Here is a 9,771-nt window from a genome sequence, read left to right on the forward strand (position 1 = left end):
ATGGCTCCTGTGAGAATGGCAGCTTCACTAAAGTGTATCCCATGGCTTGTAGCTGGTCACACTTTCCTGACAATAGGTTTTTTTTTTTTAATCATTTGTGTTTATTATCAAAAGTCATATTGAAAATGAAGATGCGAAACGGAAAAAAAAACTTCAACCCAATTCCCCCTGTAACTCAAACACAGGTAATATGTCAGAATCTTTCCTTCTTTTGTTTGCTCCCATTCCTAACGTCTGATTTCTGCTGTGAGTGGGCTCTTAGTGACTCACATTATAACCCAGACGCATATGTGGGGAGAAGAGCCATGATCCTTTCCTACTGGTCAGTGAATCTGGGAGGGTGCCTCCTGGAATACACAGCCTTAAGAATCGTGGCCACTGCCCTTGTCATCTTCCTCAGCATGGCAGGTATTCTTTGCCCCCATGCAAGAGCCCTTCTCCAAGAGAATTATGCCTCCCTGGCACCAATTTCAAAGCTTCCACTGCCCTTCAGCATAACAGATGATGGCTGGCCATGCAGAACCATGTCTCAGCTTGTGGCCACAGGATTAAAAATATTATAGAAGCATTTCCGCTCATGAGTGTGGTAGTCATCTGGTTCCCATCTTCTGCCCTCTTCTTCCCCATCACACTCTCTGCAGCATTAGAAGCATTGAAGACTCTTGTGATGTGGAGAAGAAACCTGCATGTGACAGCTCTCTGTACTCTGAGAGGTAAGTCTACTATCTTTCCAGGGAGCTCTCAGGTCTACAGAGAAGAGACAGCTGAGAGACATTTCCACACTAAGTCTATTTGCTTTTGTCTTCCATTTGGCTGCTTCTGATCCACTTGCAGATCTGTCCTTGGGATGTCACACTTGTGGCAACTAAAGCCTTTGGACCCAGCTAAGACAAAGAGGGCAAACTCAAAAGGCTACTGAGAAGGGAAATTATGATGCCTGAAGGCCCAGGGAGCTCATGTTAGCAGGAGAGGCCCTTGGAATTAGAACCTAAATGATCACTTAATTAACCTGTAAATATGACCAGAAAGAAAAAAAAAAACTAAACTACAAAAGACAGCAATAGGTGGAAAGTGAGGAAAAATGGGTTGCTATCATCAAGAAGCCAGAGAGAGCCATTCATGTGAATTCAATGAAGGTGCAGACATTGCTTCATTCAGCAGTTTTTAAAGCTGTCACTAGATGACAGTGGCCACAGGATGGTCTTAATGATAAAGAAGTCATATTTTTAAATTCTTGAAATAAAAGAGAAAGGAGTCTTAGAGATGCAGTTCACTCAGGTCACAGTGAAGGGAACAAGCCTGAAAAGAATAAATAATGTACCTTATGTTACACAGGGAGTTAGTGGCAGAGCCAGGACTAAATCTCAGGTCCATGACTACTCCCAGGTCAGGGGTATTTCTACTGTGTTATCTGACTAACTGTGAGCTGAAACTGGTAATGGTAAAATACATGGGGGGGTGGGGTGGGGAACAGGATTTTGATTAAGGCAGGAGTCTTTAGCAACACTGTTAAGAGACTGAGCCCTACATGATGGAGGGACCAAACTTGAGATGATCATGGTAATTCTGGGCCCTTGAAAGGAGGATCCTGTGTGGCTCCAGGTTGGTAGCACCACCTCTGGCTTCTGTCAGAAGCATATCCAAATCTCTGAAAGAAAGCACTCCCAATTTATGCCTGAAAGAATCATGGCGGGCAGGCACTTTGAGCAGGTTCCCTCTGAGGAAGAAAAGCAGTGGTGACTCTCAGAAACAAAAGCAGGGACCCTCAAAGTGGGAAGATACTCAACCTAAAAGTCGGTATCTAGAACTCCAACATGATGTCCCATCAGAATCTACAGCCAGACTGTCTTTGGGATGGTCATTGGAGTATCACGGGGCAGGGTGGGTCCAAGAGTGTAGGGTCTGAGAGGCAGGGCTTAGTGGCCCCAGGCATGAAGGGAAGCATCATGAAGACAAGGGGCCATGTAGGGAAGACAAGGGCACATGTCCTATAGAAGAAGGCATGGGTCTTCCTGTTCTAGAGGAGAGTAGTGCCCCCAGCATGCCAGGCAAGGGGTCAGGGAGAGGTAAGCTGCCTGGAATAAGAATCAAACCAAGGGGTCCACACATATGATTGTGAGTACGGTGAAGATACATGACCAATTTCTGGAAATATCATGAAGGTCTATAGTAAACTGAGGCCCAGCCAAGGGATATGTAACCAATTTCACACTGCAGAAAAAGATGGCAGGCTGAGAATACAGGCACATAGGGCTGTTTGTGTCAAATCAGAGGGTCTGGCTGCATCACATCAGTAGCCTGCATGCCAGCCTGATTGCCAGGTTCTTGTTTTTCATCTCACAGAACAACTGGAGGGATCTGTACTTACTGCAACCAGGAGATCAGAGACTGTCCAAAGATTACCCTAGAGCATCTTGGCATCTGCTGCCATGATTATTGCTTTAAGGTAAGGAAGAAGGGTGGTGCTGCTAACATCGTCCAGACTTAGGGAGCCTCGTGGATCAAAGACTAGAAAGAAGGCTTGATCTCTGTGTGATTGTGCTCCATGCCAGAGGCTTGGGAGAAGTGGAAACTGAATGAGTGGATGGAGTTGAGGATGCCAGCAGTCATTTCCACGGTGCTCAGCATCTTTTGCAAACTGGAAGCCAGAATGCCTAATCAGCCCAGGGCAGCCATGGAGATGGTTGGAGACCTAGACACCTAGGAACTCATGACCCCTCTTATTCAAGACTGTCTGCAGGAAGGTCCACTGTAGATGACTGGCCACTTTTGTCCTTCAGATATCCACTAGAGTGGCAGGTGTGAGAGTCCTGAGGACAGCAGAGCTACACTGTTGTAATAGCCTTCCCTTTCATTAGGTTTTCATATCACCTTCCTTTGGACCTTAAATATCACAATTAAAGTCCCTCAGCCCTCCTACAACAGCAATGGCTTACTTTACATATGACCCCAGGTTCAGTGTCCTTTATGGGCTACCTCACCATACCCTTATGATAACCTGCCAGTGTGCCCACTTTATATATCAGGAAATAGAGTCTCAGAGAACCTCAGTAACTTGCCCAAGATCACCCGCTAATAAACAGTGGATTTAGGGCTCAAATCCAGGCACAGTTCTGAAACCTGGGCTCCTAACTACTATGTGATCATCATGCCTGCTAATTTGTGTGGGTTTGTTTGTTTGTTTGAGTTTTGTCTCTGTTTTCTACCTACTTTTGTTCTCTGCTTCAAAGTCCAGGATGTGCCATCAAGTCAGTGTCTGCTCAGGTGCACCCTCCACACTCCACTAATTTATGTTGCTTCACTTGCATGTTGACCTCTAGCTTGCTTTCTCTTTCAGTGTGGGATTTGCAGTAAACCAATGGGTGAGCTCCTGGATCAGATCTTCATTCACCATGACACCATCCACTGTGGTAAATGCTATGAGAAGCTCTTCTAGGTGGGTACCAAGCAGCCAGGAAACTTATTTGAGAGAAGAAATGTGCCCAGGTCTCTTCCTGAGTCTCAAACCAGAATGCTACTATCTCTCTTAGCCTTGAGGCTTTGAAGTTTTAGGTGGTACAGATAAAGACCCTCCCCAAAGACCCTTCTAAGTTGCAGGAGTTATAGCATCTTCGTCTCAATAAGTACCTTTCATGCAGCATCTTATCTGAGCTCTCTAGCTTCCCTGGGATGCTGGCCAGGCCTGTGTTGTTAGCCTCATTTGAGAACAAGCAAATGAAGGCCTAAAAAGGAAACAACTAGCTAGTGGATGGCAGAATCAGGATCTCAACCCAGAACTTCTAATTCAAATCCAAGGCTCTCTTCTAAATTCCACCATTGGATCACTTCCACCATTGCTTATATAGCATAAAATCAGGACTCAAAAAGCAAGGTGCTCAGTGAAACTAGAATCAGGTGGGGGGCCAGCAGTAGGTAAAGGCCAGGATAAATGGTCATATGTGGGAGGGGATGGTGCCATCCTGTGGCTGGCCCAACCAGGAAGGGCTGCTTGGGTAGCCTCTGGACCACATCCCCAACACTGCCTGAAGACAGGTTTGCATGCTAAAAGCCAGTAGAACTGACCCAGACTCAGTGTCTGAGCTGCATGGGACCTGGTGCCTATAGGACACTGCCTTTCCAAATTCTGGGAGCCCCTTCTCCTTAGCACCTCTTCAACTAGAAACACAGAGCAGAGTATCCACCTTGAAGACAATGGAAATGGGTAGCAACCAGGCTCTGCACCAGCTATAAGCCTGTCCTGCCTTCTCTCTAGAAGACACTTGACCTGGACTATTTTACCTAATGCCTGGAGACATCAGCCACCCCAAGAACCTCTGACTGGTTATTGGATTGGGTGTGCATTTCTAATCTAATGGCTACTACTATTTTCTTTTAGCTCTTCCAGGCTGAGAAGAAGTTGATGACTCCTGGACAAGTTTGGCTGTTCCCAGTTGCCCCAAGTTGCTAGCTCCTCTTCCCTCACTTTCCTCCTCCCTATTTGATTTCTTCAGACTTTTGCCCTTCTCAAGTTGAACTGATTGCATCTAGTAGAGTATCTTAATGATGACAATAACGTGTGTGTGTAGCTTTTAATAGCTTAGCAAGCACTTTACATCTATGATCTTATTTTAGGCTCAAGAAAAAAAAAAGATTGAACAAGAATTCCATCTTGGCTTTCTTAAGATAGGTTGGCTTCCTGATGAGTTTAGATGGTCTGGTACGATAGGCAGGAGCATGAGTTTCAGCATGTCCCGACTTTTGGGACAGAGAGCAACCCCACATTCTAGGTTACAGCTCTAAGTGTATCTTTGGGGCTTGAAAACAAGAGGTCCCCTGAAGCTTCTGAGGGGCCAGGTGGGTAAATCTCTGGTGGGTAAATTGCAGACATTGAATGCTAGGGATTGGCTTAGGCTAATATTTAGCTTGTCTGTTATAGTTGCCATATATATGTGTGTATGTATGTATACATATATATATACATACATTTATATATTTAACTTTCCATACACATTTAAAAATAGTTAATTGCTTTTTATTGAGTTATATAGCAGATTTTAATTATCTTCTTCCCACTTTTCACTATAATTGAGGTGTTTTTTTTTTTTCCTGTAAGCTTGTGGGCATGCATTTGAAAGTCTACACAGATAAGATTACATTCCATGGGGTGTGATTCTTAAGAGGCCACTGACCAAAGGAACATTTGTCTCTGAATCTTGATAGCTGATTAATACCTTTTCCCTCAATTCCAATAGTTACACAGAAATCTTCACAAGTAGGTTTCAGGTTGTATAGACTCCAGCAGGATTAAGAAGGGAGAAAAACAGTTAACATTTCTCAAGGCCTTACTACCTATCAGGCATTATCACAAAGTGATGGCATCAATCCTCATACTAATCCTATGCAGAGGTTATTTTTGTCCCCAATTTATAGATGGGAATATCAAGGCTCAGAAGGTGGTCACTACATCGTGTGGAACCATTGCTGTCTCTCTCCAGAACCCATGTTCTCAGTAACAGTAACCACATTACCAAGCATTGATTTAGTGTCGTGTGCCAAGGTCTGTGCGGAGGTTACCTCATTTTACCAAGTAACATTGCCCTCCATAGGTCTCCCCTGAGGCATACTCTTACAAAGAGAGGAAAGTATAAAATCATGTTCCTCCTCTGGGCATCCTAGGTCTCCCTATGAAGTACCACAAAAGTCAAAGTGCCCTCCTTCCCTCTCCTCCCCTTTCTATGAAAATAATTTTGAACTGAGATACTCTTCCAAACTTAGATTTCTCTGCTGGGTAGAGACTTGACTCACAGACCTTCCCAAAGAAGAGCTTGTCAACCCAGGGAAAGCCACAGTGAGCTACCTGATCTGAGCTAGCCAGGATATCAGCAACTACTGGAGTCCCAAGTACTTGGAACAGAGAAACCTGTTGACTGTCTAAACAAATTGCAGGCCCATCCATGTGGTCAGCTGATACTCTACTCAAGTTCAACTAAGCTCATCTGCCTTTGGGACCAGGATCACTGTGTAAGGTCCTTGAGAGGAAGGACAACGTGAAAGTTTTCTGATGAAAACTGAGGGTCTGTTCCCTTAATTTAATTAGAAAATGTCTCCATCTCTCTCCAGTTTCTGACTCCTACACACATTGGCTGGTGGACTTGTCTTCCTGTCAAATGATCAGAGAGGAACATTCCATTTATTTGCATAGATGTGCATCAGATTTGCTCTGGGGGGAAAAGTGATACAATAGGTCATGTACCACTAAATATGAGCTGGTATTCCCCAGGTATAGCCACAGCGAGGGATTTGGCACATGATAGACACTGACACATAGGTGCTAAATGAATGAATAAAAGGGAAAGAAAGGCTGCTCCTTTGTGTTGGAGGTACCAACCCTGAGTCAGTATAGCCTAGTTGATTGAGTACAGGATAAAGAGATCCAAGATAGGCTGACTTCTCCACCTTTAAGATACACTGTGCCTTTAAGGGAGTTTTAGAACCAATATGCAAGAAATTGATGGAAAGCTTGTAAGATCAATATTGATTTCTGTTCAAAACAGACACTTTCATGTCTAAAAAGGCACAAAATTCTGCAGACTTAAGAGAGGTGGTTGCATTATACTTTTGCTTCTTTTTAATTGTCTAGTGTTTTTAATCACATTTGCTTAACCCAAATTAATGTACTCAATTATAATAAATATTGAGATATTAAATATGTCAATGTAGTCAATGTTAAGGTTTCCTTTTTTTTTAAGTGTAATAACTTGGTGTATTGGCTGTGTAATTTATTTTCTAATATTACCTGAAGCCATTCTCTATAAAAGCAAATAAATACTTCAAGAAGTATCAAATCTAAAGAGGCAAAAAATAGCAAAATCTAGAAATCATGCATGCACAGAAAGCATAGCATTTTAGACTAGTCAGATATTTTTGGTTTTTTTTAAGTTTATTTATTTATTTTGAGAGAGAGAGCAAGTGCACAAGTGGGAGACAGGCAGAGAGAGAGGAAGACCGAGGATCCGATGTGGGCTCTGTGCTGAGAGCACAGAGCCTTATGCGGGGCTCAAACTTGTGAACCATGACACCATGACCTGAGCCGAAGTCAGATGCTTAACAGACTGAGCCATCCAGCTGTCCCTAGACTGATGAGATCTTAACAAAGAATATTTTATTATTTTGGGTCCATCCTCCCCTTTATTACCATTGCATACAGATGGCCATCTAGTCCTTATTGTACACTTGCAATGATCAGCTCAGTCCCATACAAGCCCACTCTGTGGACAGGTCCAGTTTCAGAAAATGCGTTGTTCAGTTGAGTTAGAATCTTTTCCTTTTAACTGTCACCCACTGGTAATATATCCTCCTTTGCCCATATGCCAGCCCCTAAAGTAATAAAGATGCTTATTGGGTTCTCCCTCATCAACTCTTCTCCCATCTAAACAACCCTGGTCCCATAAACTCTTCATTGACAATAATTCTAAATATGTATCTCTCAAATATCCTTCTCAAAGGTGCCCACACACCATCTGAACCCATTCCTCCAGAAGTGTACCAGTAGTCAAGACTTTCATCTTTCTCATTAAAGTCAGTGCTACAGAATCCTGTTGAATCATCGTGCTGCCTATCAAGTGACCCACACTTCTGAGTTTTATATCCCAAAATACAATTTTCTTACTGTATATGTCTTAATCTAGCCCAGGGATAAAAAAAGGTGATCAAAAGTCCAAAGATAAAAGACATGACAGAGGAATCCTTCCACTAGTGAGCAGGGACCTTGGAACCCAATGTTCAATAGCTATTGAGCTAGTGTCCCTGGAGCTACTTTCTCACCCCACCAACCTCAGTCACCATCTTGGCTACATGAGTACAATTGGGAATGGAAGAAGAGGTTTTGTTACTTCAGAGGATAAGGACTACAGCAGTAGCTCCTAACCAGATATTTCTAGGACTCTGTTGATGACAGTATATGACACAAATACCTAAAAGGAAAATACGGTAGTGTTATTTTGAAAAATCACTTAGCATACCATGTTTCCACCAAGAAGGTTGATCCCAGAACATACCCTCTATTCCTCCCCCACCTCCCCCATAGATCTAACCCATGAAGGCCCCCAACCCATGAACCCTCATGTGGTGTCCTCTAAGGACTCTGCTTATGAATGTCTTCAACCTGTAGGTCCCTTCCAAAGAACACATTCCTCTTGTGATGCTTCTTTGTACAATATCTTCTTCCTGCGGAGGCCCCAAGGGAGGAAAGCTTTCACCAGGGGAACCAACAATGGTTCCATTGAACCAAATGACAAAGTTGAGACTGCCACATGGCCATGTGGGGGTCCCTCATGCCACATGAAACAACAAAGAAGAGGGTTAGTAGGCTGGTTGATTGCTTCTGATTATCAAGGGGAGACACGGTTGCTGTTACATAGTGGGGGCAGGAAGGACTATGTTTGAAACCTAGGAGATTGACCCTCTGAGAGTGTTTCTTAGTGTTCCCATGTCCAATAATACAAGTTAATGGAAAACTATAGTGACCCATGCAGGCAGGACCACTAAGGGCTCATACTGGTCAGAAATGAAGATTTGTATATCTTCCCACCAGGTAAACAACCCAGCCACCTGAATGAGGTCATAGAGAACTTGAAATACTGGTGGAAGAAGGAAATTATAAATACTATGACCTCATGACCAGCTTCAGAAATAAGAGCTATATAGAAACTATGCATATTTTGTCTTGCTTTGTTGTTATATATTTGAATCTATTAGCCCAATTTTCCTTCTCTCATTTATTAACCTCAATTTAAATTGTGTGGGTGGTGCTTAATCTTATAGTCTGTGGATTACAGCATATCAAAGTGTAATTGTGACAGAACTAGAAAAGGAACAGACATCCCCCAGAGAATGAGGATGTGTCTAATGGGATTTTTGACACTGCTTCTTGGAGAAGATGAAGGCACATTCCCCTATATGAAGAATGCTTGCATTATGCTAGCAGCAGAAACATAGTATTGCTATTGAATATTTGGGAGAAAAATATGGATAGAAGAGTATTATGGGTGATGAGTGGTCAAAGAGGTGGCCCATGCTGGATTGGCTGTTAGCAAACTAGGCAGCATTCTTGCCTCTTTGTGCATTCTCTCCCCTATATAAGGGAGAATACTCGAAACTACAGGTCCCGGAATCCATCATCAAAGTGTTTCTGGGATCAGTTCTGCAGGTACTTGAGTATTCTAAGAGGTAATTATGCAGGATTTGGAAGGCAGAAAAGAAGCCCTTATTCTCTGGCAGCAACACTGAACACTATGGGTTGTCAAAAATAGGGCACACATGTGTTTTTTCAGTGGCCTCTGGAGAACCTGAGGATCGTGACAGTCCTTTTGGAAGCTGGAATCATTGGGGTTTTTTCCTTATGTTCTAGTGGCAGCCTCCCTAATCTTTGTTGCTCTAGCCTTCTGTTGGTGTAAACCACGGAGTCCCTGTTCTCAACTCTTCCTGCTTGAGAAAGACTGGCACTGCTTTCCTGATGGGCTTCCTTGTTAACGCTGTTTCCACCCAGCCTTCTATGAATGGCCTCTGCAACATGCACTGTGCCTGTGAATGTTTTCTATCACACCATCTGCTCTGCAAAAGACCCATGCTTCAGACCCTCTTCACCGTACACTGTTATTGAACACTTTCTGCACAGTGCTGTCTCCTAGGGAGCAATTTGTATGCCAGGCCTGTTATCTAACTTTATCTGAAGGATTCCTTTCTCTCTGAATGTCATATGAACACTGGGCCCTGCCTATGAATGCTGCTGTG

General features: G+C 43.4%; 1 protein-coding gene across 20 annotated transcripts in view; it reads left to right on the forward strand.

Annotated features, from left to right (window-relative positions):
* The window catches only part of ZNF185 (zinc finger protein 185 with LIM domain), a 95,342-nt gene extending 88,639 nt beyond the window's left edge, over window positions 1-6,703 (forward strand). For all 20 annotated transcript variants that reach the window (XM_019824451.2, XM_019824462.3, XM_019824458.3 and 17 more), the window contains 4 exons: window positions 642-713; window positions 2,344-2,446; window positions 3,338-3,436; window positions 4,376-6,703. In XM_019824451.2, the coding sequence (XP_019680010.1) occupies window positions 642-713; window positions 2,344-2,446; window positions 3,338-3,436 (274 nt within the window). In that variant the 3' untranslated portion in view covers window positions 4,376-6,703. The remainder of the gene's footprint in view (window positions 1-641; window positions 714-2,343; window positions 2,447-3,337; window positions 3,437-4,375) is intronic.
* Window positions 6,704-9,771: the final 3,068 nt, after the last annotated feature.

The sequence above is a fragment of the Felis catus genome, chromosome X (genome assembly GCF_018350175.1).
Source record: "Felis catus isolate Fca126 chromosome X, F.catus_Fca126_mat1.0, whole genome shotgun sequence".
NCBI classification, from domain to species: domain Eukaryota; kingdom Metazoa; phylum Chordata; class Mammalia; order Carnivora; family Felidae; genus Felis; species Felis catus.